We start from the raw sequence: 26,671 nt of genomic DNA, 5'->3' as shown, positions 1-26,671 counted from the left end.
AACTACTAATAATATTAACATTCAGCTGTGGCTCATAGCAAGCATTTGAATCCGGTCATTTATTGTTTCATCACAGATTCCGGAACGAGTGCTCATACTCGGTGCTGATAAAGACATCCTGCGTCAAAAAAGAGCATATATTTGTAAAGAAAACATTAAACATTTTAGCGAAAAATGTCAGAATTTGGTCTAAATTCATGGAAAAGATTATAAGCAGCGCTGCACATCGTAACATGTCTACGTAGCTAGTATGCATATTTAGCTTGCAGTTAAAGAAAATTTGGGTAATGGCCTGAGGATAATTCTCTGATAGGATAAGAAGAAGGCCAAAAAAAGTGGTGGTGGTGGTGGTGGTGGTGGTGGTGGTGGTGGGTGTGGTGGGTGGTGGTGGTGGTGGTGGTGGTGGTGGTGGTGGTGGTGGTGAAGAAAGGAGGAAAAAACAAAGAAAAAGATGTGGAGATAAATAACAATATTATGATACTGACAGGAGGAATGAGAGCAAAAAGAAAGGAGAAAAGGAAGTTACAGTAATTATGAAAGAAGAGGATAAAAAGAAGAAAACGATGCTGGATGGCTTAAAGCTGTGTGGATCATTTAACTTCACGCATACGTTACTGCTGTATTGCGATGTTAAAGTACAATGACATAGACGAGTTAATGATCCATCCTATTGTCGAACAAACAACAAAACTGTGATGTTAAGGATTTATACGCCTATTTAATAATACGCCGATACTTCAAACAAAACAAGGCTTCAGAAACAATCGATTCAATTGAGATTTTCAATGTATTACTGGTTCTGAAATGCTCTGATTGAGGTTCTGGCTGATATGTACAAATACGAAATTAAAATTTGGAGCGAGTCTTGGAGCGACTGTCCACAAGTAGCGTATATACAGGGGCTCTTGCTTACTGTTCATGTGAAGTGTTTTGTAAGCGAAATTTATACAATAAGGGAGCTCCAAAGTTTATTTCTGTATCTGTACATCTATCAGGCAGTACATCTCACCTGACGATATGTGTCAAAGGAAGAACAATTGTTTGTATGCATCTGAAGTCTGACTAGTGTAATATGTTAAATTTTAACTGCTTGTATACTTTGTGACCTGGTAGAGTGTAAGAAGAGAAGGCCCTATGACCTTAACTCTGCCAGTATAAATAAAGAATTATTATTATTATTATTATTATTATTATTATTATTATTATATTTAGGACTAAGACTCTTAGCCCAAAAGGGATGAAGTTAGAGGAGAATGGAGAAAGTTACACAACGCAGAACTGCATGCATTGTATTCTTCACCTGACATAATTAGGAACATTAAATCCAGACATTTGAGATGGGCAGGGCACGTAGCACGTATGGGCGAATCCAGAAATGCATATAGAGTGTTAGTTGGGAGGCCGGAGGGAAAAAGACCTTTAGGGAGGCCGAGACGTAGATGGGAAGATAATATTAAAATGGATTTGAGGGAGGTGGGATATGATGATAGAAAATGGATTAATCTTGCTCAGGATAGGGACCAATGGCGGGCTTATGTGAGGGCGGCAATGAACCTCCGGGTTCCTTAAAAGCCAGTAAGTAAGTATTATTATTATTATTATTATTATTATTATTATTATTATTATTATTATTATTATTATGTAGCTAGTCAGCGATGTATACAATAGAGGGGGGAAAGAATCTAGCCACCCTATCACATTATCTCCTGGCTTAGTTGCCTCATAAGTGGTGCCTTGGTGAGCTCCCACTTGTGAGGTTCAGACCTGTCTTCGAACAGTTGACTAAACAATAACAGTTTCTCAACAGATGTTTGTATATAGTCTGATGTTCAGTGTGCGTGCGTAATTTCAAATTACGCAATCTACTCAGTCCAAAGTACTGAAAATAGGAAAGTATAGGTACGTATTTACTGTCATTACATCATAAGTTAAAGACACTTTGACATTCATTAGCTGTTGTTCAGGAACTGACCACCACATAACATGGAATCGTAACAGGGAAAGTAAGCAAAAGGTAACGGGATATAACGGCCAATTTAATTTCCTCGCGATAGCATCATTCTTACCGCAGTGACTGGAAGTAGGACAAGTGAACAAGGAACTATTGGATGGGTTGTGCTAGGAACGAATCAGGTTTTATCAATCCAACACACTATTTTAATTATAGAATAAATGCGTAGGCCTACATCTTAGACTACAATTCCTGGTAAAGAGAACAAAAGTCGGATTTATGTTTCAGAAGTAGCTACAATTTTCAAGTCTATAATTTGCTTCCATGAATTGAAGTGGATGACTGTCATCGCGTATTTAATGTAGTTGTTTCTGATAGTATTAAATTAGGCCTATGTTAATCGCTAATGATATCTCTGTCCATTGCGAATCCTTCCCTTAACGGCCGTCACCACCACTACCGCCGCCAATATTATTATTATTATTATTATTATTATTATTATTATTATTATTATGAATGAAAAATAATAAAATTCCACCAAATAAGTTGCTATTTATACAAGAGTTGACTGCGTTCCTTCGCATACCACATAGCCATTTATGTTGCCCGTGCTAGGATGCATTGAAAGCCCACGTTTTAAATTTATCTTCCTGAAAAATTGTCAGTGATGGCGTAGGTCTGTCTCTATTTAAAACTTCCCTTCTTTAAATATAATTTTTTCTCGAAAAAGTTACTCTTAACAATGAATTAATTATATCATCACTACTGGTCGCATCTGTTTCAGTTTCCATTTTCCCGGAATACACAATAACACTGAACCGCATAATAGTATACAACTATACAACACCCTCGCACAAGTCATAACTGAGACACTTGAGAAGAAATCAAGAGAACAGTGTGGGCTCGCGCCTGCTAGGCAGTGAGAATTTTTATGTTAATTTGCGTCTTATTAGGAAGACAGGCCAACACTGCTTCTCCAACTTCCTCATCCGCATCCCTTCCCACCCTTCAGACGGCCCTTGACAAGAGACCTATCTAACGGTGGGTGAGTGGACACCGGCCAGGCCAGAAGAATTGAGCCTCAGTTGTAGCAATGCAAGTGCAACCTCAAAACCCGCGAAAACACACGAAATGTAGAAGCCAGACCCGGCCAGATGATTTCTGGCCTCAGGAACAAATTTTATTGCAAGACAGGTCTATATACATAACAAAGTTCTCAAATACTTCTACAACGCTATATGCTTCATTCAAATACATAATATGTTACGTATATAAAAACACAAAATTTGAGTTCATTTAAGCCAGTGAGTGAGGCTCGGCCTCACTTGCCTCAGCCAATCGGCCGTCAACTGGCATGAACATAATCAACTTCATCGTAGGTCCATTGTTCTGCTAAACCTCCAAATTCAATTATTTTTAACGCTTACGTAAGTACAGGTCTTCCTCTACTTCTGGATGGTGTCATCGTGTCGAAGCTACATACCTTTTTTTTTTTTTTTAATTTTAACACTTTTAACGTATGACTAAGTAATTGTATGTTTTTAACAAAGTGTTAACGTGAACTTTAATCAATGAATGTAAATTTTAATCTTCGCCTTCAGCTTGAACACTACCCTCCTCTTCTTTTGCTCCAACTATCCATACTTTCACAGTACGACTACGACTGAACATAACTTGTTTAAGCGTTTTAAAGACAGTTCGTTTTAAAGATAGTTCAATGAGAACGCGAGGCTACCAGATATTCTTTCATTCAGAACGCAGCCTACACGTTGCAATAAACTACATTTTCCTATAGAATAGTAACTGTAATACTTCTTCACAAGAAATACTATTTGCTGTAACTCACAGTCTGTCGGCCAACTACCCCAAGGGACTTAGAATATCAACTGCCCGTTCTTCCTTCCTCCCGCCCATCGGCGATAGCGAATGAATCACCCAGAGTTCAGCAAAGGCTACAAGCGATGCTTCATTGTAGAGCATCCCCGTTTAGATCAGTGGTCGCCATACTCCTAAATGTATAATGCTATTTTATGAATTTAAAATTATGAGGTGAGCTACACATACTGAGTGGTTCAAAAGTTCGATAAAAAAATGTAAGAAGTTTCAGAGAGAGGAACAAAGAATATTTTTATCAGATAAGATGTGATCGGTGTCACATCATTAGCCCGGTAGGTGTCGCGTCTTTAGTCCGATAGGTGAATCGAAAGTCGGAAGATATGCACAACACAACACCTTACTGGATACAGAGGTGCCTACCCATCCAGTGTGAAGCTACAGGAGATGCTCGAAGTGACCACCATTGACTTCTAAACAGAGCTCAGAACGGCGAACGATTGATTGTCGAGCCCTTGCAAAGATCTCAGAAATAACAAGAATCGTGTCCGCTAAGGCCACTATCCTGTTCTTAATTGCTTCTCGTTATTCACAGGCGTGGAGTACACAAAATTATTCAAGTGACCCTCACGAAAAAATCCATACTGGTTGAAGTCAAGTGATCTTGTTGTTCAAACAACAGGACTACCACTGACAGTTTGTGTGGAAAAATGTGGAGGAATTCACGAACGAAGCGCGTGAAATATGCTGGACAACCATCATGTTGAAACCACGTGAATTGCCTCACTGCCAAGAGAACTCCATCCAGGGGCAGCAACGACGCGATAAAAATATTCGTTGTGCCCCGTCTGCTTTTCCTTAAAATTCAAATACGAACCTTCACAACTTATCTTGCTGACAATTCTCGCATAGACGATAATTAGTGAAAGACTTCAACGCAAGTTTAGAACAGAAGCCTTTAATCTTTCATGCTCAAGTTCTCTGATTTACAGAGGCTACGAACGAAGGACATAAATATGCTTTAAACTGAACATTTGCTTCTATACTTGTTAAAGCTACCCCATTAAGGCCCCCAAAGGCTTTAAGATAGCGAAATGATAAGGCTCTTCCCTTACAAGACAAACGTAACTGGCAACAGATAGAATTTCAGTCCTATGTGCTGCCTGACTTTCCCTCTTAAGGAAATTATTATCACCATCAACCATCATCATCCCACATCATCCATAATCATAGGTTGAATCTTCTAGGTCCGTTCCGCTCACTCAAGAATCAAAGTACTCTTTCCATCGTCTCCTTGGTCGACGAACATCTCTCCTACCTGTATATAGGTCTAATCACAGCTTGTCTCGTTATCTTTAATTGATCCATTTTTAATTTATTAAGAAATTATTTTTACTTCCTATTTTCATATCATTTATGTAAACAATTTACAATTCTCATCGGATCGTGAGGTTACTGATTTCATCAATTCTATTATATCCAGATACATATCTTACAAACTTCATATCAGCGCTCTATATTTTTATTTTTTGTTCTATCGAGTGCCCAAATTTCGCATCCATATAACAGTGTCGGAGTGGTCATTGCTATATAAAATTTAATTTTGGTATATAGTAAAATCCCTCGTAACCGGCACCCAAATAACCAGCAATACCAAAACAACGGCACTTTTGGCTGGGCCAAAAAAAAAAAAAGTTTGAATCTGCCACATTGCCACGGTATGGGCGTCAGTTTTGCCACATTAGGAAGTTCGCACGAACTTTTGTTTTCAGTGAATATTCGAACCTAAAATTAGTGTATTATTTGTGTTGTGTGATGTGTTTTAATAAAGAAAATCCACACAATTTTTATGTTTATTTAGTTATGTTCGGACTATAAGTATTGTCACATTAGAAGTTTCCACGAACTTTAATTTTCAGTGAATATTCTAACCTAGAATTAGTGTAGGCCAATTATTTGTGTTGTGTGATGTGTTTTAATACAGTTTTTATGTTTATTCAGTTATGAGCAAGTGATAGAGAAATAAGCTTCACATGGACGCAGTTTAAACATTTGGCATCAATGAAATACGAACTTTTTTTTTTGTATATACCGGTATTTATTCAATTATCCGGCAAAATCTCGTATCCGGAACTAGCCTGGTCCCTTTGGTGCCGGTTAAGTGGTATTCTACTGTAGACTATATCCTGGTTTTATCTCAGAGTGCGTTTATTACTGCCAAACATCTACTGAGATTTACATTATTTGTTTTGTAAATCATCATCAAATTATAAAAGATATCACAACCTAAAAGAAATAATTAAATAAAATTCTTTTGGTACTAATTTTTGCTAGAGTCTCACTGAATCCCAAATCCATGTGCGGCCGGAAGATTACTTCACTGGAGAAAACCCATTATTTCATTTGGAATCTAACTCACTATCTTCCGGTTTGCAGCGAAACACCTTAACGACGACGTTACCATATATCCTTCTCTGCTTATTAAGCGCTGATATAAAAATTAAATTATAAATTACAATAAACTACATTTTTATATAATTTATAATCCTTGTTTATTTTCTTGTTGTAAAGGTCTTTAGGAACTCATCCTCACAGTTAATTAAAATAAGCTAAATTAATTTATGTTTTGTTATGGTAAGTGTTATATTTTTTAAATGACTACGGCCTGTTTTAATACAAAACTATTTAAATGAAACACCTCATTTAACTACGTTCTTGTACAGAATTCGCCGTTTGGAGTAGGCTCTCATGGACAATTTCTTTCTTGTAATATTCCTAAAGTATTCGTATTTATTATCATAAAAACGAAGTGCGTAAAACAACAAGATTTTCTGCGATATACTCTGTTACTGAGTATAAATTCTTGGTTGACAAGTACAGGAAACCAGAATCATAGTTATTACACAGAAAAAAACCGAGCGAGTTGGCTCATGCGTTTCGCATGGAACTCGCATTCGGGAGGTTCGTGGTTCGATTCCCGGACCGAACAACCTGACTGTGTGTTTTGCATGGATTTCCACAGTTACTTAGGCAAATGCTAGCTTGGAATTTTCATTGCAACGGTCCATTTTTCCTTCCCATTACGTGTAAAAAAATAATTTAGATTTTTATATATTATTCATCTTTCTCATCTCATTCAATAGCCATATTCAGGTCAAGACGCACGTCTTCATCCTCTTACGGGAGGGGGCGTCCTCTGGGTTCCCAGTCTTCCGCATATCTCTCTGCCAGGATTCATTCCTTAAGAGCACTTCCAAGGGCGCTTCGACGCCTTGGAAAGGCCGTTGGAATATATCCTATGCTGCTTGGTCACCTTGGTGGTGTCAACTTGGAGCGGGGGAAGGTAGGAGCCCCATCGAGTGAGTGGGTGAAGAGTCACATGCGGCCGGTGGCCTGGTACACTTCGGGGTGCACAATAGGCCTCAATATGGCGGACGTGCAAAGAGTCGTCCTAACCCGCCCGTAGCCACCGTGACCTGACCTAACCTAACATAAACAGAGAAAGATATCATTTTTTTTTGCGCTGACGATCTGGAATAGCAATAGAAAAATTTATGCTGTGCATTCTCGTTTGCTTTTTGAGATGTTAGTGAAGTCATGAGTTTCACAAAATCTGTTATGTTAAACTACTGTACTTAAGTAAGTACCGGTAAACACGCGATGTGGTGTCTCCGAGTACTTGTTTTACATCAGTTGACAACGTTAACAGTTCTAGAAAATCATGAAAGCCTCTGTTATTGTATCCGGGAGTGCATGACTTGTTACAAATACTGTAGTGAATGCCAGCTGTGGATCTAGAAAACTATTACAATATTGCTGTGAGACCCACTGTCTGTTCTTCACTTCTTATTCTATGAAGGAACTTTAATTCAACGATTTGTTCAGGAGATGGTTCATGAATAATTATTCTGAATTTGATAAACAGGGCCGAATTTCGTCATCGCAATAAACTTGGTTTTTATAGTTTATCTCTAAATGTATCATTTTCCGCAATGAAAGAATAGACGTCTGAGGTTTTTAGTGAAGCACGTGGAAAGCACAGGGCGAGAGTGTCGCGTTGTAGCTAGCAGCATTCCTTTTCCCCTCATCCCAGAGGCAGACAGAAACTAGGAGGGCAGGTAGAGAGGCAGAGATTTTGTGTTTATTACTGATAAGCGCGGAAGTGTTTATAACTAGAAATCATATTGTATAGTGAATCAAAATGTTACATTTCAGTATAAAAATTTAACTTCGGTGTTATTTTGCATAATATATAGTCTATAATTTGGCGTTATTTCAGATTTAAAAATATACTTTTTGACTCTTGCCATGCAATAGTTATTTATAATAAATGTTCACAAAGGTTCTCTTTTTTGGCACAAGTGTAAAATTTGTGAAATTCGACTTCGTCTCATTTCACAAAGACACAAAGGCCAAAAAGATAACTTTACGAATGTGTATCATACAATGTTATTTTCTACGATTACACAAATTTACACTAAATAAATATTTAAAGTTGGATTATGGTGAAGCAGCAATGAAAGAAAAAAAAACGCATGTCTATGCCTGGCATAAACGTTTTTCTGAAGGTCGATCGGAGCGCTGGTCGTCTTTTATAATGCAGCGCACGAATATCACAATATAACACACAGTCAGTTGCCACACAACAATAATGCTATGATCATGACACTTCTACGGAAGTGATGTTATGAATGTTGCCAACACCAGAAACATAAATATACCACATTCATTTCGACGAAAAAAATATATTTCAGAAACTTTTTTTATCGAGTAATGCGTATAATATGTACAGTAGTACGTTTTTATGAACTACATTCGGAGTCAGATTTTTAATCTTTGGCGAAAACAATACATACAGTATAAAATCAGTGCATATTTTAATCTCGACATACTTTTTCGTTAACATGAGAGCATGCCGCTGGAATCCGGTACGTTTTCGGAAAATACGGGATGTATAGAAGTCCCAACAAGACGACAATGACTTCTAATTAGAACTATAAAATATTTATTGGATACAATGAGGCAGTGACTTACAGGTAACAATGAAGAAGCAGTTGCTTCAGTAGGTCAGACGAGGTGCTTGACGTCACCATGTTGGTCGGCCGGCCGGTTGTTCACCTCCTGCAACATGGTCAGAAGGCCAGTCAGCAGAGAGCGGCTGTTCCCACAGCTGGTGTGGATGTCATGCCAGTATAAAACAGACACATTATCACCATCAACACTTGTAATTACCGTCACCAGTAATATTTACCGTTTTGCTAAAGGAAATACATTCTCATGGTACAGTACCCAATGATTATTTTGGTACGGTTCCATTGCATGACGATTTTTTTTTCAATACTCTTCCAAGTCACAAAAATGCCGAAGGCTATGCAACCACATCCTAGCAGATGAGTTAGTTGCGGTTGATCGTATCTAATGTCAGACTTACTGCTCTTACAGATTTTGTATACTGCATCATGTTACAAATTTCTTTCTTAATTCTTAAATTATGCATTCACTGTAGAAGCATTTGAAATGTGGATTTTGAGAAGAATGGAACGTGTGAAGTGGACAGATCAACGAGTTAGGGTAGAAAGTAAGAAATGAAGCTGTGTTGGAAAGAGTGGGTGAAGAAAGAATGATGCTGAAACTGATCAGGAAGAGGAAAAGGAATTGGTTGGGTCACTGGCTGAGAAGAAACTGTCTACTGAAGGATGCACTGGAAGGAATGGTGAATGGGAGAAAAGTTCGTGGCAGAAGAAGATATCAGATGACAGACGACATTAAGATATATGGATCATATGAGGAGACAAAGAGGAAGGCAGAAAATAGGAAATATTGGAGAAAGCTGGGTTTGCAATGAAAGACCTGCCCTTGGTTAGAACACTAAATGAATGAAATGAGTTGCAGTTTTCATGAAATGAATAGTCATTTATCTGGTAGCAGTGAAAGGTCGAGGGTTAAGAAATGATCTGTGACATATGCCCATTATTTCCTACAGCACATATCTGGTGAAAAAATCGGATGTTACTGCAGCACATACATACATACATACATACATACATACATACATACATACATACATACATACATACATACATACATACAGCAGTGGCAAAAAAAACCGGACCGACCCTTGTAGCTGATTTCAGAGCCTTGTTCACTCCAGAGCACGATAGACTGGTAACTAAGACTTTCGTGGTTCGAATTCTGCCTGGGAAGGAAACTTTTTTTTGGTTCCTTATTCAGATTTATTCTCAATACTTTTCGACTGCTGGTAAAATTCATGTTCTGGGAATAATAAGTTAATTAAGTAGTAAAATATCGCTGCAATAGAAAAGTATTGGGAATAAATTTGAATAAAGAACAAAAAAAAAGTTTCCTTCCCAGGCAGGATTCCAACCACGATAGTCTTAGTTACCAGTCTATCGTGCTCTGAGTGAACAAGGCTCTGAAATCAGCTATAAGGGTCGGTCCGGTTTTTTTGCCACTACTGTACATACATGCATACATACATACATACATACATACATGTCGACCTGGTTGGCGAGTTGGTATAGCGCTGGTCTTCTATGCTCAAGGTTGCGGGTTCGATCCCGGGCCAGGTCGATGGCATTTAAATGTGCTTAAATGCGACAGGCTCATGTCAGTAGATTTACTGGCATGTAAAAGAACTCCTGCGGGACAAAATTCCGTCACATCCGGCGACGCTGATATAACCTCTGCAGTTGCGAGCGTCGTTAAATAAAACATAAAAGAATACATACATACATACATACATACATACATACATACATACATACATACATACATACATACATACATACATACATACATACATACATACATAACATACAATGTACACACAAAATGTTCGCGTGAGTTCGGCGGCTTGCTTTACGCAAATAGGTACTGCTAATCCGCAAAATTCCATACTTTCTTTCCCGAAAAACGACGGATTGCAAATGCGCAAAATATTTCAAGCCCCTAAATTAACAGATTTTTAAATAGCTAAAATTAATACATGTACAGCTGTCAAAAGAAAAAGTGGCCGCTCTCCTGAAACAAAGTTCCCTTCGGGTATCTTCGCTACAATTCGGAGACAGACGATGTTACATGTTGTTGGACCACGTTGCCTCATATCTACAGTTATAATTGAAGTATACTGTGTGTTATTCGATAGCATAATGGTAGCGTTCAGGCCTCTTATTCATGAGGTCCTGCGTTCGACTACAACCTCGTGCTTTTTATGTCCTTTTTTGTTCTGTTTTTGAGAGAGACAAACTAGACATAATGGCTCCTTTCTCTTTTTCGATTATTTTAGTAATTAACATCAGGTTCATTAATATATTATGCCATGACTTTATCATTACGATATTGTGGCTACAAATGGAAAAAAAAAAAAAATTATTCTCAATAAAATATCTTTCGTGGCATAAACATAACAAATTTACTGGCGTCGGCCTTAAAACATTCAAACAATTAAGCGTTCAAAAAACAAAACAAAAAGCCACAATTCAATATTTAGTCTATCTTCCTCTTATCTCGATCATCTTGCAGTCGAGTGGGCATGGAATTGACTAGTCTTTGCAAATAGCGACTGTTCTTAGACACGATATTCCAGGCATTCTGAACATACATAAATGTTCTGTCCATGGGCAGGTCTTTCATTGCAAACCCAGCAATCTCCAATCTTTCCTATTTTCTGCCTTCCTCTTAGTCTCCGCATATGATCCACATATCCTAATGTCGTCTATTATTCTTTTCAACCAGAAACCCAACCAATTACTTTTTCTCTTTATAATCAGTTTCAGCATCATTCTTTCTTCACTCACTTTTTCAAACACAATTTTATTTCTTATTGTGTCTGTCCACTTTACACGCACCGTTCTTCTCCACATCCATATTTCAAATGCTTCAATTCGTTTCTCTTCATTTCGTCGTAATGTCCATGTTCCTTCCCCATACAATGCCACACTCCACACAAAGCACTTCACTAGTCTCTTCCTTAGTTCTTTTTCCAGAGGTCCGCAGAAGATCCTTCTTCTTCTATTAAAAGCTTCCTTTGTTCATGTTTGCAGTTTTCTTGGGAAGGATAGGCCTAAATGCGGTAATATGCCGTTGCTTTCCGCACACCACTATCTCTTTCGCATCTTATTAAATTCTAGGGGGCCCAAGCGTGGAGATGAGGAGAGTGGATTTGACTAATTAGGCCCTCCGGACTTCACCGAAAGTCACGGCAAGGGTTAAATATTAATTCTATCAGGATGTTTGACCCGGTCAGAGACCGGGAAATCTCAATTAGCCTTTGCCCCCCGCATCCTGGACTAGCTTCTACGAATCATCAGAAAATCTTAGAGTGTGATTGGGCCAATTTTTCCGAAAATGTTTCCACACTTTTGCTCTCGTAGCTCAGCGGACGAACGTCGGAATTTAGATGTCAAAGTCTCAGGTTCAATTCCTCGTTACTCCTTTTCATTTTATTGTGGTTCAAGATAGTATAATGTAATAATACAAAAAGAAAAACTAATACCAGTATTATGCAATTGGATTTTTCCAAACCTAATATTAAATTTATGTTATTTATATCGCTAAGGAACGATTACAATATAAATAACTTGAATATTATTTATACAGTATCACTAAAGAACGATAACAGAATATAAATGATAAATATCGGTTTGTTTAATTAATATATTGCGAAAGAACAATAACAATATAAATAACTTGAATATTGTTTTATAATGCTAATGAAGGAAAACAGAATATAAATGATAACTTGAATATTATTTAAATCGCTAAAGAACGATAACAATATAAAAAACGTGAATATTATTCATGTCGGAATTTCACAGATTTATTACAGATGTATTTAAGAAATTGTAGAAGAATAGTAATTAGTAACAGTGTCCTATTTATTCTTCTTGGAGCCAAATTTGTAACTTTTAAAAGTGTGGTTACTATGTTGAAGTGTATGTGTTGTAACGGATGCTTGATTTGTTATGTATGTGAGTCAGTCGCAATGTCGTAATTATAGTTTGATTGTGTTTGTGTGACTATTGTGTATTAATTTATGATGTATGGTACGGAAATCTGCATATTTGTGTTATAGAAGTGTTACGTATGTATGTTGTTAATGTTTTTTTATGTTTCAAATTGATACCTGATATTTGTTTTGCAATCGCAATGCCTAATTTACGGATTGTTTATGTTTTGTTTACATCGCGTAAGCTAATTTAATTTTCTTTTCCATTTCTCTTTATGCTTATCTTTTTAGTGTATAAAACTATAGCCCTAACATACATATGTAAAATAGGGCTAACCCCCATTGGAGATACAATAATAATTATTATTCATATCGTTATAATACGATAACAGAATACAAATGATGACCTGAATTTTATTCATATCTCTAAAGAACGATAATAAAATATAAATAACGTGATATCCATAAAGAACGATAACTGGATATAAATGATAATTTGAATATCATTTACATCGCTAAAGAACGATTAAAAAATAAAATGAAAACTTGAAGAAGACCCGAACCCACGACCTTTGAATCATTAAACAAGCACTCTACCGCTGGTCTACGAGGCGCAGATATGGAACACTTTCATAGTTCCGGAACTGCTTGTACAAGCACATGCATCGTGTAACATCGCCGCAACCCGAAGTGGACTTTGAAAATATTCGCTGTTCACGAGTGCGGCCACTTTTTTTTTTTTTTTTTTGACAGCTGTACAACAATTTACCTTTAATGCACACTGTCCAGTGATCGTCCCGGTATGCCGTTTGCCTACAGTACGATGGGCTACTCCTGTAATGATAATTCACCACTTTGATATTTCCTCCATAGTTCAGTTGCAACACGATGATTATCTTTGCCACGTCTGTTTGTTTTTCTGTTATAACGCACTGTGTTGAAAGAAAGATACGTTTCACTCTGCAGTTGCTTTAACACTTCCGTAAATTCATGGATCGAGGGATGAGGTTTGTAAAATTGTCGTTTCAAATGACGATGGAAGGATTCCGCCCCACTTGTTGTTCTGATTTCATCTATTGGTACACTGGCCCACAATTTAGGAGAGAATTTAGCATCTTCACTTGCACAGTTTTCAAGTACATAGTCTAGGAATCTCGTTAACTGATTGTGATTAGGAGCAATGCTATCCAACTCAACAAACGCATCCCCTACTGTGCATGGAGGTACATATTTTAAACCAAACATATATTTCAGGAAGTTTCCTACTTCGGAATTAGGATTGGTATGTTCAGAGCAAAGTTCTAGGTCGAGTATCTTCCTACACCACGCCTGGCCTAAACGAAAACTGCAGCTTTTAATGGTTATGTTAGGAAACACTTTTTTTGACTGCTTTATGAACAACAACTTCAAAATCTAAAACTATGTATGTATGTATGTATGTATGTATGTATGTATGTATGTATGTATGTATGTATGTATGTATGTATGTATGTATGTATGTATGTATGTATGTATGTATGTATGTATGTATGTATGTATGTATGTATGTATGTATGTATGTATGTATGTATGTATGTATGTATGTATGTATGTATGTATGTATGTATGTATGTATGTATGTATGTATGTATGTATGTATGTATGTATGTATGTATGTATGTATGTATGTATGTATGTATGTATGTATTTATTCACACTGCAGTGGGTATATACCCAGTGGCAGTGGTAACTAATTACACTCAGTAATGACAATAATAAACTTATTAATTAAAAATATAATTAATAATAATACTAATAATTAATACTAACAATAATTAATAACAACAACAACAACAACAGGGAATATACTAAATTAAATGAAACGATCACTTAAAATAACATTTGAAATAAATCTAATTTGTATCTTAAAACTAAGATCGAACTAAAACCCACGAGTATGATATGTTCATATCTGCACAAGTACCTTTCAAATTACACTCATTTCGCTGTCAACTCACTCACTGCAATGGAACTACGACACATTTCACTGATTCACTAACACTTCAAAAACATTTCACTGTTCAAATACTATGCACTGCCACTATAAACTATAAAGCTTCACTGACAGGAACACGTTTCACTTACACAGCACACTTCACTGACACGACATGCTTCTTCACAGATACAACACACTTCACTGACACAACATAATTCTTCACTGATACAACACTTCAATAACAACATATCATTTACACCCTTTAAATACTGTGTATAATTACCGTCTATTAGTAAGGTCCTTAAGCCTATTTTTAAATACATTTTTGGTTGTTGGTAAAGCCTTTAGTAAGTCTGCAGGTAAAGCATTCCAGTCCCTGATAGTACGATTGAGAAAAGAAAACTTTCCAGTGTCCGTCCTCTGCCTTCTTTCCCTCAATTTATATGAGTGGTCGTTCCTTGAAGAGTAATTTGGCGGCTGCAACCTATTTTTTATTTCTCTCCAGGCAGGCTCACCTCTGTATGTTTTGAACAGTGCGCATAATCGAATTCGCGTTCTCCGGTCCGTGAGTGTGTCCCATTTTAATGGTGAATTTTTCCGACAACACTTAAGAGCCCGTTTTTGAATCTTTTCCATTGTCTTAATATGTTCTAATCTGTAAGGATCCCAACATGCAGCACCATATTCCATTACTGGACGTACTAGTGATTTATATGCAATCTCTTTGGATTTATCAAAACTTTTTCTTAGTACCCTCATCACAAAGTGTAACGCTCTCCATGCTTTTCCCGCTGTGTCTGTAACGTGTCCCCCCCCCCAGCCGAGATCGCTGCTAAATGTTATTCCGAGCTATTTACATTTGTTAACTTCCGGAATGGTTTCACCCCCTAACGTATACGATGCGACTATTTTATTTCTTTTCCTTGTAAAGCTGATGGCTTTGCTCTTTAGAGAATTTATTTTCATTTTGTTGGCTATTGTCCAATCATTTATTCTATTGAGGTCATTCTGGAGAAGAGTAGTATCTTCATGGCTTTTTATTTCCCTGTATACCATACAATCATCCGCGAATAAGCGAACCCTAGACAAGATATTAACTGGCAGATCCTTTACAAAAGCCAAGAATGGAAGAGGCCCCAAGACACTCCCCTGCGGGACCCCGGAAGTAATTTCAATTGGGTTCGATAATTCCTCCCCTACCCGTACTCTCTGAGTGCGACAAGTTAAAAATTCCTTGATCCACTGGAGCACTCTGAAGTCAATCCCCGTTGATTGTAGTTTAACCAACAATATATCGTGTTGAACTACATCGAATGCGCGTGAAAAGTCAATAATCACTGCATCTACTTGGCTATTGGAATCTATTCCGTCTTCTAAATCCTGACATACCGTTACTAATTGACTCTCACATGAATAGCCCCCCCCCCGAAATCCATGCTGACAGTTATGTAACCAATTTGAGTCATCTCAATGCTGCCTTAGATAAGCTGAAATCAAGTCTTCCATCTGTTTGCAAACCACAGAGGTAAGGCTGACCGGTCTGTAATTTTTTGTATCTGAGCGAGACCCTGACTTATAAATTGGCACCACTATTGCATCTTTCCAATCTCGTGGGACAGCACCATTGTTAATTGATATTTCAAATATACGCACTAGACTATATGGTCTCAGGATTAAAATCATCACTACACAAATCACGAATACGTTTCCACATGTATTCGTAAGTTTTCGATAACGATAAAAAAAAAACAACTTGGCCATAGGCCTAACCCAATGTAGTATATGCATGTATAGTATAAACCTGATGAAAGTGTTTTGGTGAAACGTAGAATGTTCCATCCGCTAATATGTTACGCGCATTACTATACAGAAACAGCAAATTTCGTTCTCAAGTAAAAATTATTGCCTTATTTTCGATGTCTACAAAACAGAACCTTTCGCCTCGATTTGTTAAAATATTTTATGCTCGACCATGCCGAAATGTAATAATTATACACCTGGTAGCAGCCCTTTAATGGACCTCATTAAAGTACACCTATTCATTAAAGTTCAGGTGTTCCACCAATCAGAAAATACCATTGTAGCAATATGAAAGCGCAAGTATCGATTATTCTCGGATATGCAATCGAAAGACAACTAGCGCGAGATTAGACAAAGCACATTCCCGCAAATTCATTTCACCAATTGCACAATAAATCACCTATATTTGAAATAAAGTCAGTTCTGTTACTATAATAATTAGAGTTAATTGTAAATAATATTCAGATAAATTCAATTTATCATCTCGTTTTTCAATGTCTAATTCAATTTCAAGGTTATATCACGATTAATGTTTATTTTACTCTCTAGATTATATCAAGGTCAATGTCAACATTTGTTTCTCGGAAAAAAAAATCAATACTTTCGCGTGTACGCACATCTCACAATTTACGAGGTATTGCACAAGGTCAGTTCCGCTCCTCAGTCAGATAAGAATAACATGAATACTTATGAATAATTTAAAGTTAGAAATAAGATCGAGCATAAAAAGTCGTATGAAACTTGCCTATAATGGTAATTAAGACGCTCGTATGAAAATTATGAAACTCGCTTGCGCTTGTTTCATAAACATACTCGCGTCTTAATTACTACCATTATAGGCTCGTTGCATAATGTACTATAAACTGTTTAACTGTTCTAATGCCTCATTTACAGTGCATGGGTGAATGGGCATCTGTTTCCTCCGGGCTCAGTACCCTACAATGCTAATCAAAGTTTGACTTCTCCATTCTCTGAATATTAAAAATATCTGACCTCGATAATTCTGTTCGTATTATTTTACTGGGTTGTACAGTAATTTCCTCACACACTTTTCTTTTACATTTTCCCGCAAAATATGTAATTCAATAGTCCTAGCGCTTTTATTTTCACGATCATGAAAGTCTCATATATACTATTTCACTAACTTCTGCATTAGTCTGTAAAATTGCAGTCCATTTCTTTTCTGTTGATCTCCACGAAATATTTCCCGTACTCACTTTACGCTGTTTTCTATATTTGAAATTGTCCTTAACAATACATTCCACGCCACGATTTGTGACCGTTCTTATAAATGGCATTTCATTTTAAATTCACTTCCCATCACAGCCAGCACTTCCTTCCGACAACAACACTTCCTTTCAACTGTGGTTATGGAGACATCGAACCGATCAGATGCAGTAAACATCCCCTGTTCAGCGCCATCTACACCCAACATCGAACACACATTCATCAGCGCCATCTTCACCAATACAGAATGGGTTAGAATAAATTTGGTATTATCCACATTATCAGTTGAATTGTGCGGAATTGTAAATGTTTTTGCAGTATCGAAACAAAATTTTTGACCATAATTTTCGGTTATTTTGCGCATTAGCTATCCAGCCCGTGAGTTGTTATAACCAACTTTGGTGACTGACAGAAGTAATAAAAAAAAACAGGTTTCACCAATGAACTCATACCCTGCGGCGCGCCGGTGCGGTGCTACATGTCGCATCTGGATCAACGATACGCTGAAGATTCGATTCTATTGGTGGTCAACATTCTCCCCAGAGGTCGACTTTTTCCTCTAGTACCTTGTGAGAAGTCTAATTAAATATATGAAATGCCAGTCAATAATATAGAACTTTTAGAGAGAATCTCACAACCAAAACATTCTCGTGGAGGCAGATTAAAAATTTACTTTTTTTTTTCCTTCCGCCATGTTAATAATGTCAAAAAAGTGCCTATACAAATTTTGGCCACTCGAGCGCAATTACGAAGGCCGTAAAATAAGTTTCCCTGCGCCCTTTTACAGAAAGAAAACACAATTTAATGGAAAGATTTATTGGAACAGATACAGCAATAGTACGTTCCAGAAATTGTTCGCTTTCAATATTGAATCATATTCTCGCACAGGTACTGTCGTCCGTTTGTCTACGTCGTATCCCGGGTTCCCTCACCCGCTTCTGCTCGTCCCTCTGTAAAGGCTAGTGGCTGGGCTGTCTTAGCTCTTTTCTGAAAACATTAATTTCGGTTAGAAATTGGAAGACTACGTAATATTATACAAACATTTGAAATAACTTAAATAAAAGGGCCTCGTTAATTAATTTCTACGACTCTGCGACAAACACTTGGACGGGCAGTAGATAGCATGTCTGAGTAATTTTATCTTTTCGAGTCGGGCAGAAGTGAAGATTTAATTTACAGTACGTAAGGTAATCTTTTATAGAGTAGGTACAGAATTATTTCAACATGAGTTACTAGTACGAAGGACGAAACTGGTAATTGGAATTAGGTACAATAGTCTATAGTGCGATAATATGCACAAAAAAACTAAAGCCTGGTATCGAAATGAACGGCCACCATTTTAAAAAATGTGTTTAAATATCCAGATTATGATTATTTTTCAATTTAACTTCATTCTCTATATTGTACGCTAATGTGCTGTAGGCAGTATAATGTATACTGCATAATGAATACGTCCGCATGGACTTCTCATTTCGTGAGTAAAAACACTTATTGTTAATACAGTACTGTACTTTGATTAAAGGGAAACCTAATGTAAATTATCAAACTCAAAATCGCGATATTTCCTAGTTTACGTAAATGGATGAAGTACTTTTCTTCCCTCCTATACCTAGTAAAATGATTTGTTTGTATTTTACGCCACTATCATCGAACTCCAGTCGTGGAAGGGGGTAGCAAACGGTGTTTCCGGTTCTTAACCGTTAATCCAAAGGTATAGCCAGATTACTATTAGAAATGTTAGTAAAAATAAAATGATGTCCCTGTATAAAATATACTACAATATTTTCTACTTTATATGCATTATTTTTAGTCAACACAGAGTAGAATGATAGTGTGAAAGTGCGCATGGGGGGGGGGGGGGAATGTTGAGAAGCGAAACAAAAAACACGTTATTCACAAATAGAACTGACATACTTTTTTGTATTTTCATTTGAAGTTTATGACGGATACGTAAAATTTAATGCTTGAAAATTATTACCCTGCAATATTAGTGTGATAATTATGGTATTATGCATGTTTTCTTGATTTGTTATTTTACGAAATATAAAAACATGCAATATTATAATATGCTTTGCTAAAGTATTTAATTTAAGATTTTTTTTCCATAAAGACAAGTTAAGTACGATATTTTTAAGGTTGTGATATTAAAAATTTACTGATCTTGCAACACTAGCTGTGCGCCGGTCATTTTCTTCTCTACAGCTCGTACACCTGCACTGCGTTTACTGATTATTGTCTTGTGCCGCTTTCGCTGAAAGATGACTCTTGTGGATTCAATTTTTTTCTGCTCTTCGCTATTATTTTTACAATTTTTGCTACGTCAACCTTTACTATTTTCATTTTCTCGCGGCACACTGAAATGGCTGGCCTAGCGGAATCTGAACAGTTGCCTTAGGACTGAGGATAGTGGGTGAGTAGGTGGGTATACAATACGACGCAATGCGCTGACACAACCAAAACCAGATTGTTGAACTTTTCTTTAGTTTCTACAGGAAACTGGTAGTGAGCAGAAGGCTAAGTTTAAGCAAAGGATAATTATAACGAAAATTGTATTGACGTTCCATTACGTAAAAAATATGTGCAAGCCTAGACGGAAGGGATTTCGATGTAGTCATGGACTGTTAAATCGACTAAAGACATTCATTTGTGGTGCTGTGGTTCCTTTTCACTTTCGAGTATTGGATCATCACTTTCCCGAGTCATCGGTACATTTGACAACGCGGACTGTGTGTCACAGTTGTGTGCTGGGCAGTTGTCCAGTTGGTACACAAGAGCGGGTCACAACTCTTCTGTTTTCATTGCCAGGTGAGGAGGACAACAATGAGACTGCCAAGGCCTGGCCGAGTTCCTCGGTCCATGTTGCTCTTCCTCTGTCTGACGGCGGCCCACAACTGCCATGCAAGACCTCAGCAGCAACAACCCACGCCAGGTAACATCAACTCACATTCAACTAATCCGTCTACAATAGTTGTAGTGACAACAGCGAAATAATTTTGCTGGTTCCACTGGTCAACAATGATTTTGTTAAATGTACAATTTCTGCTGTTTCTTATGTATTGTCATCTGCTGATTCCAAAAATGAAGTCGGAATTTTTCTACCACCCACCATTTTTTTGTAATTTTAGAAAAAAATATATTTATTTTTATTGCTATATACAGTCCTTAACATGCTGATCGAAATAAAATATTTCACATATTTCATTTTGTTGCTTTAACAATTATTGGCCTATAACATTAGATCATTGTTGCCTGTGAAGTCAGAATTCACAAAAATGGATTTTATTACTCATAATCATAAGACTACGAGAGTTACTATTAATTCTCAGTTGAGTTGGAACTTACATTCATGAAACAAGTGTCATAACTAGACAGTGGATGCGGGATGACTTATCGTTGAATGTAGATGTAAATTTACTATATGTTACATTTCTTTCATTCAGACCATTGGCTGAACAGGTTTTAAACGTAAACAGACGACGTCAACATGCTACTGTATCTCCGTACAGTCAGAAGGAAAAGAAAAATAACGTACCGTAGTACATACCTTGCAAGGTTCACTCCTCGTCATCATCGATGCAATTACAGTGTTGCAGTAAGCGACAATATATTCTCGTAAGTTGTCGAAGCCGAATCGTCTTCGCCTATTGCTTAAACAGTTTTTGTATCGAGAGAATTTCTGAAGAAAACCTCTCAAATGGGTATCACTCAATTTCTTTAGAGGAATATTTGTACTGAGCATCATGTTGCACGTGTCGTTAGATCCGCACAACTAAATGATGATGATGATGATGATGATGATGATGATGATGATGATGATGATGATTATGGTTCCTCAGATTTCATTTCAACGCATTTCCTGTGCGATGTACTGTTGCAATGTTTCTCTATAGCCTGAGTTGTTCTGGTTTTTATTTCAATTTTACATACATTATACGCGATATTGTCTTCGTTAATACATAAAATGTCACTCTCATACTTCTTAATTGCATTTCATATCTCTGAGCGAATTTAACGTTTTGCCATTATGAATGGATCAGCACAACATATTCAACGCGTACTAAATACTTGAGCAGGATAACACAACTGCACACATTGCGTTGCAATGTTAGTATGAACAGATCGGGGTTCATTCGTTTTGTACTCTGCTGTACTCGCCAGGTACACAAAAGACGAACGGCGCGGCATGTGCCATATACTCCGATACGAAACAACTTCACTTTTCCTTAAGTCATCCCGCATCCACTGGTTAGTCATAACCCATGTTTTCTTTATCCTAATTTTAAGTGTTGTAAAAGTATCTTACAAAATACTCTCTGGAAATACTCTGTAAATAGCAAACAATTTTTGTTACATTTATGATTAATTAACTTTGGAAGCACACAGGTGAATTTTACTACAATAGTTAAAAGAGCTTATTAGTGTTCTTTTGATTGCAAAATACATGAGGACAGGAACTGGGCCCCTGAAATCTGTCGTGCTTCATGTAATTATATTAGCCTAACTGATTAACTAAAAGGATCCCGTCATATGCCTTTTCCAGTTCCAATGACATGCCGGGAACCTAAGAATCATTCAAAAGACTAACTTTTTAGGAACCACAAATTAGAAGATTACAGAAAACTTGTCAACGAGCTGATTCACAACTATAACGTGATGGGGTGTCATGTATCTCTCTGAATAACTTCTTGGATTCTGATCTATTTTTTTTTCCTTTCCTCAAAACCTTCGGGTTTGTTACAAGGGATCAATACTAGAAAAGTCTGAAGTACATTTCATATAATTACTCAAAAACCTTGGGCGATAGAGAAATTTTGAAAACAGACCTGAAATCAGCACGAAAAATTCTATAAGAATCATACATTATTTATCTTTTAACAAAAAAAATCTTTAATTTTGTTGACCAATATATTTTGCAATTAGATATTAGATGGGAGGGAGGAATCATTTATTTAGATGAGTTAGATTTGTATACTCAGCAACAAATAAGTTGAGAGACTTGTGAATCATCATCATCATCATCATCATCATCATCATCATCATCATCATCATCATCATCATCATCATCAGAGCCCAGATGTTTGGCAAAATGCCCTTTTTACTGGGTGGAAGTAACTCATTATTTGCATTTATATAATGTGATTTGGAGTAAATACAGTAAAAGTGATAGGGTCAGTTTTTATTTTGGCGTATGCTTCCCCAGTGGTGTAGATGGTCTGTGGAGAAACTTTCGGGCTTATACCGCGTTGTCTTGGTGTTTGTGACTGACGTTTTGACTCTGTGTTGTGATCATCCTCAGAGCAATGGATAAGGAAATTGTGTGTGAGATCTCAACCGGATTGGACAACGAAGAACCAATCATATGCCAGGAGAAGAACCTACGACCTATCATTGAAAGTCCTCTCCCATTGAGACTCCTATAATACACAAGCTCACACACTATTTCCTTATCCACTCTGCTCTGAGGATGACCACAACACAGCGGTCGAAACGTCAGCCACTAATACCAAGACAACGCGGTATAAGCCTGGAGGTTTGTCCATAGACAATTTTTATTTTATCTATTTTGCCTTTGTAAGTTGTTTCTTACTAACAAATGCCTTTTTTGCCATTGTAAAGCATTATTTCTTGTTTATTTGCAATTTTGTAATTAATTGTAATGTAATGTGTATGAAATTTAAATATTTGAAACAATGACTAACTTTACTAACAATAGTAAATAAACGTAATTTATTTCGGTGTTTAATCTGCTAATAATCGTGCTTTAATACTCTTAGTGTAATATGAATAATGATCGACAATCTACAGCTACAAATATAATATTGTCATGTCTTCACGATACCAACAATCAGCTTTAAAATTTTAAATATTAAGCTCGTTCTCATAGAAATTGTCAAGTGGCATTTTCAATGGTTTCCTTTCATATTTTCTAATCTTACTGTTACAATTGTGTGCTACACGTGTTTATTATTGTAGGAGAAAGAAATTTGAGTGAGGAACAGTGACAGAAAGTATAAGATCGCTTAACTAGAATGCCTAAATTCAGTAAACCATTAAAAAGTAAACTTCATGCTTACATTAATGAATCTGGTGCCCATGTGTTTTCAACCGATGGAACAGTTTTGTTATGTAAGGTTTGTGAAAAGACGGTTAATCATGAAAAAGAGTATTTTATAACATGCGTCACCTATGTAAGTTATGTTGATATAATTTAAATTTATTGCTAAATATATTATGCCTTTTTAAAATTTATAATGCCCTTTTCAAAGATTATTGTGCCTTTCTTTCCTGCCTATTTTAACTGTTATAAATGCCTAAACATCCGAGCTCTAATCATTATCATCATCGGCTCTACGGCCCAATACGAGTCCTAGCCTTCAAAACTGTAGACCTCCATTCACTCCTCAGTAATAATAACATAATAATAATAATAATAATAATAATAATAATAATAATAATAATAATAATAATAATACAGGGTTACTACAAAAGGAATAGACACTTTCAATGTTCTATAAATCCAAAACTATTAATGCTATCAGGAATCAGTTTACACTATTTTATGAAGTAATTCAAATTTACTTTGAGAACCTCACAAATGTTCAATATGTGCTCCTTGTATTACACGGTACACATCAAACGTCAAAGAGATGGTCCAGTTCATCCCAATCTAAATAATTTTATCTAAATCTAAACATTTCATCTAAAAATCAGTTCACCTAAATCATTAGGAAGTAGGATGATGTAAACCTTGTCTTTCAAAAATCCCCGAAGAAAAAAGTAGTACGGTATGAGATCAGGACTCCTTGGTGGCCACCGTGCGAGAGCGCGGTTGGGTCTGTTGCATGGCCAATCCAGCGTTTCGTCCTCCACCCCCGTCCTCATGCAGTTGAAGCAGTTCATCAACCTTGGATGCGCAAAACGCATGTTGAATCCCCCGTCGAATTACAGTTTTTCTTTTTATTTTATACAACATTAAAAGAGTATATTTCTTTTGTAGTAACCCTTTATTATTTATCATTATTTTGAAACAAAAATTAGTGGAGATTATATTGAAATAAGTGAATATAGACCAAAATGACACTCGGGAGGAAATTAAACGCAGAATAAATATGGGAAATGCCTGTTATTATTCGGTTGAGAAGCTTTTGCCATCCAGTCTGCTCTCAAAAAACTTGAAAGATAGAATTTATAAAACGGTTATATTACCGGTTGTTCTATATGGTTGTGAAACTTGAACTCTCATTTTGAAGAGAGGAACAGAAGTTAAGGGTGTTCGACAATAAGGTGCTTAGAAAAATATTTGGGGCTAAGAGGGATGAAGTTACAGGAGAATGGAGAAAGTTGCACAAAGTAGAACTGCATGGATTGTATTCCTCACCTGACATAATTAGGAATATTAAATCCAGACGTTTGAGATGGGCAGGGCATGTAGCATGTATGGGCGAATCCAGAAATACATATAGAGTATTAGTTGGAAGGCCGGAGGGAAAAAGACTTTTGGGGAGGCCGAGACGTAGATAGGAAGATAATACAAAAATGGATTTGAGGGAGGTGGGATGTGATGGTAGGGACTGGATTAATCTTGCTCAGGATAGGGACCAATGGCGGGCTTATGTGAGGGCAGCAATGAACCTCCGGGTTCCTTAAAAGCCATTTGTAAGTAAGTTGTAAGTGACATGATAAATGAAGGCAGAGCTGCAATGTCAAAATGAAATTACGTTTTGTAGGATGAAAATATCATTTTCGACAAAAATGATTTCTGGCAACGCTTCGCAAGAATTTGTAGAAGAGACAGAATACGGAATAATGTGATTAGAAAAAAAATGTTCAAAGTTCAATAAAAGACTTCATAACAAATAGCTAAAATGGTGTGGACACTTGAAAGGGATGGCAGAGGGTAAACTTCCAAATAAAATAAGGGAGTAAGTTCTACCTGTTAGGAAAATAAGAAACAACCGAATAAATGGAGTACGGAGTATGGGGAAAAAGTTACTTTTTATTTGTGAAAGGAAGTGTTAGAGAGACCTGAAATTCTTGTAAATCAGTTCTAATAATCTTATTAAAACTGCTTTTTATTTATACATTTAATGTAAGATTATTCATTAATATATATCTGAAATTATATCTTTACATACTTAAAGTCATGAAACTCTAACTAAATTTGTATTCATATGCATTTACTACAAGATCAAAATGTTCGCGGAACTTTATCTCAGCCTGGACCTTTATGCAATTATTGACGACATCAAACATTAAAGAATTCTCAGTTCATATATTTCATGGACAGACAAAACTTTCAATAACGTCAACCCTGCGATGGCAGAGTCTAGACCTGGATATTATTCCCCCAGTGATCCTTACAAGGATTCAGTTGACCTGGAACGTTATGTTGATTTATGACACAGTATTGCGATTTGTGGGTGTTAGAAAGAAATAATGGGCTATACGGACACTACTCATGTCAGAACCGTTATATTACAGAACTGCACCATACTAAGCTATAGGCCTATGACCTAAAAACGTAACTATCCTTGAACAACGTTTACATGTCCATGATGCAATTTCTAGATTAAATTGAATGTAAAAAAAAAGCGACGACCGATAACATTTTCCTATTTTTGTTGTTAAGTAATATAGAGGAAAATGTCGTAAAAATGCCACAAAAAATAAAACGAGCATGATTTAGCGTCGGGTATCAGAATGTAACAGGATGCATGAAAGATAACATTTGGCGCAACAAATATATTTTGACAGTCGAAAGTAAAGTAAGAATTTACAAAACAGCATTTAGACCAATTTTTGCATACGCAGTTGAAACCAGAGCTGACGCAGTAAAAACTAAACAAAAGTTGAACGTCCGTGAAGTGAAAATTTTGAGCACTGTTCAAGGGAAAACACTGTTCGACACAATACCAAT

At 36.6% G+C, this 26,671-nt stretch overlaps 1 protein-coding gene across 2 annotated transcripts in view; it reads left to right on the top strand.

The window, feature by feature from the left end:
- Positions 1-26,671, top strand: part of LOC138703148 (serine-rich adhesin for platelets-like) — a 227,077-nt gene that overhangs the window by 176,944 nt on the left and 23,462 nt on the right. For both annotated transcript variants that reach the window (XM_069830794.1, XM_069830793.1), the window contains exon 2: positions 20,560-20,683. In XM_069830794.1, the coding sequence (XP_069686895.1) occupies positions 20,575-20,683 (109 nt within the window). In that variant the 5' untranslated portion in view covers positions 20,560-20,574. The remainder of the gene's footprint in view (positions 1-20,559; positions 20,684-26,671) is intronic.

The sequence above is a fragment of the Periplaneta americana genome, chromosome 7 (assembly GCF_040183065.1).
Source record: "Periplaneta americana isolate PAMFEO1 chromosome 7, P.americana_PAMFEO1_priV1, whole genome shotgun sequence".
NCBI lineage: Eukaryota > Metazoa > Arthropoda > Insecta > Blattodea > Blattidae > Periplaneta > Periplaneta americana.
The sequence above is the reverse complement of the archived record's forward strand: the minus strand, read 5'-3'. Positions and strand labels throughout refer to the sequence as shown.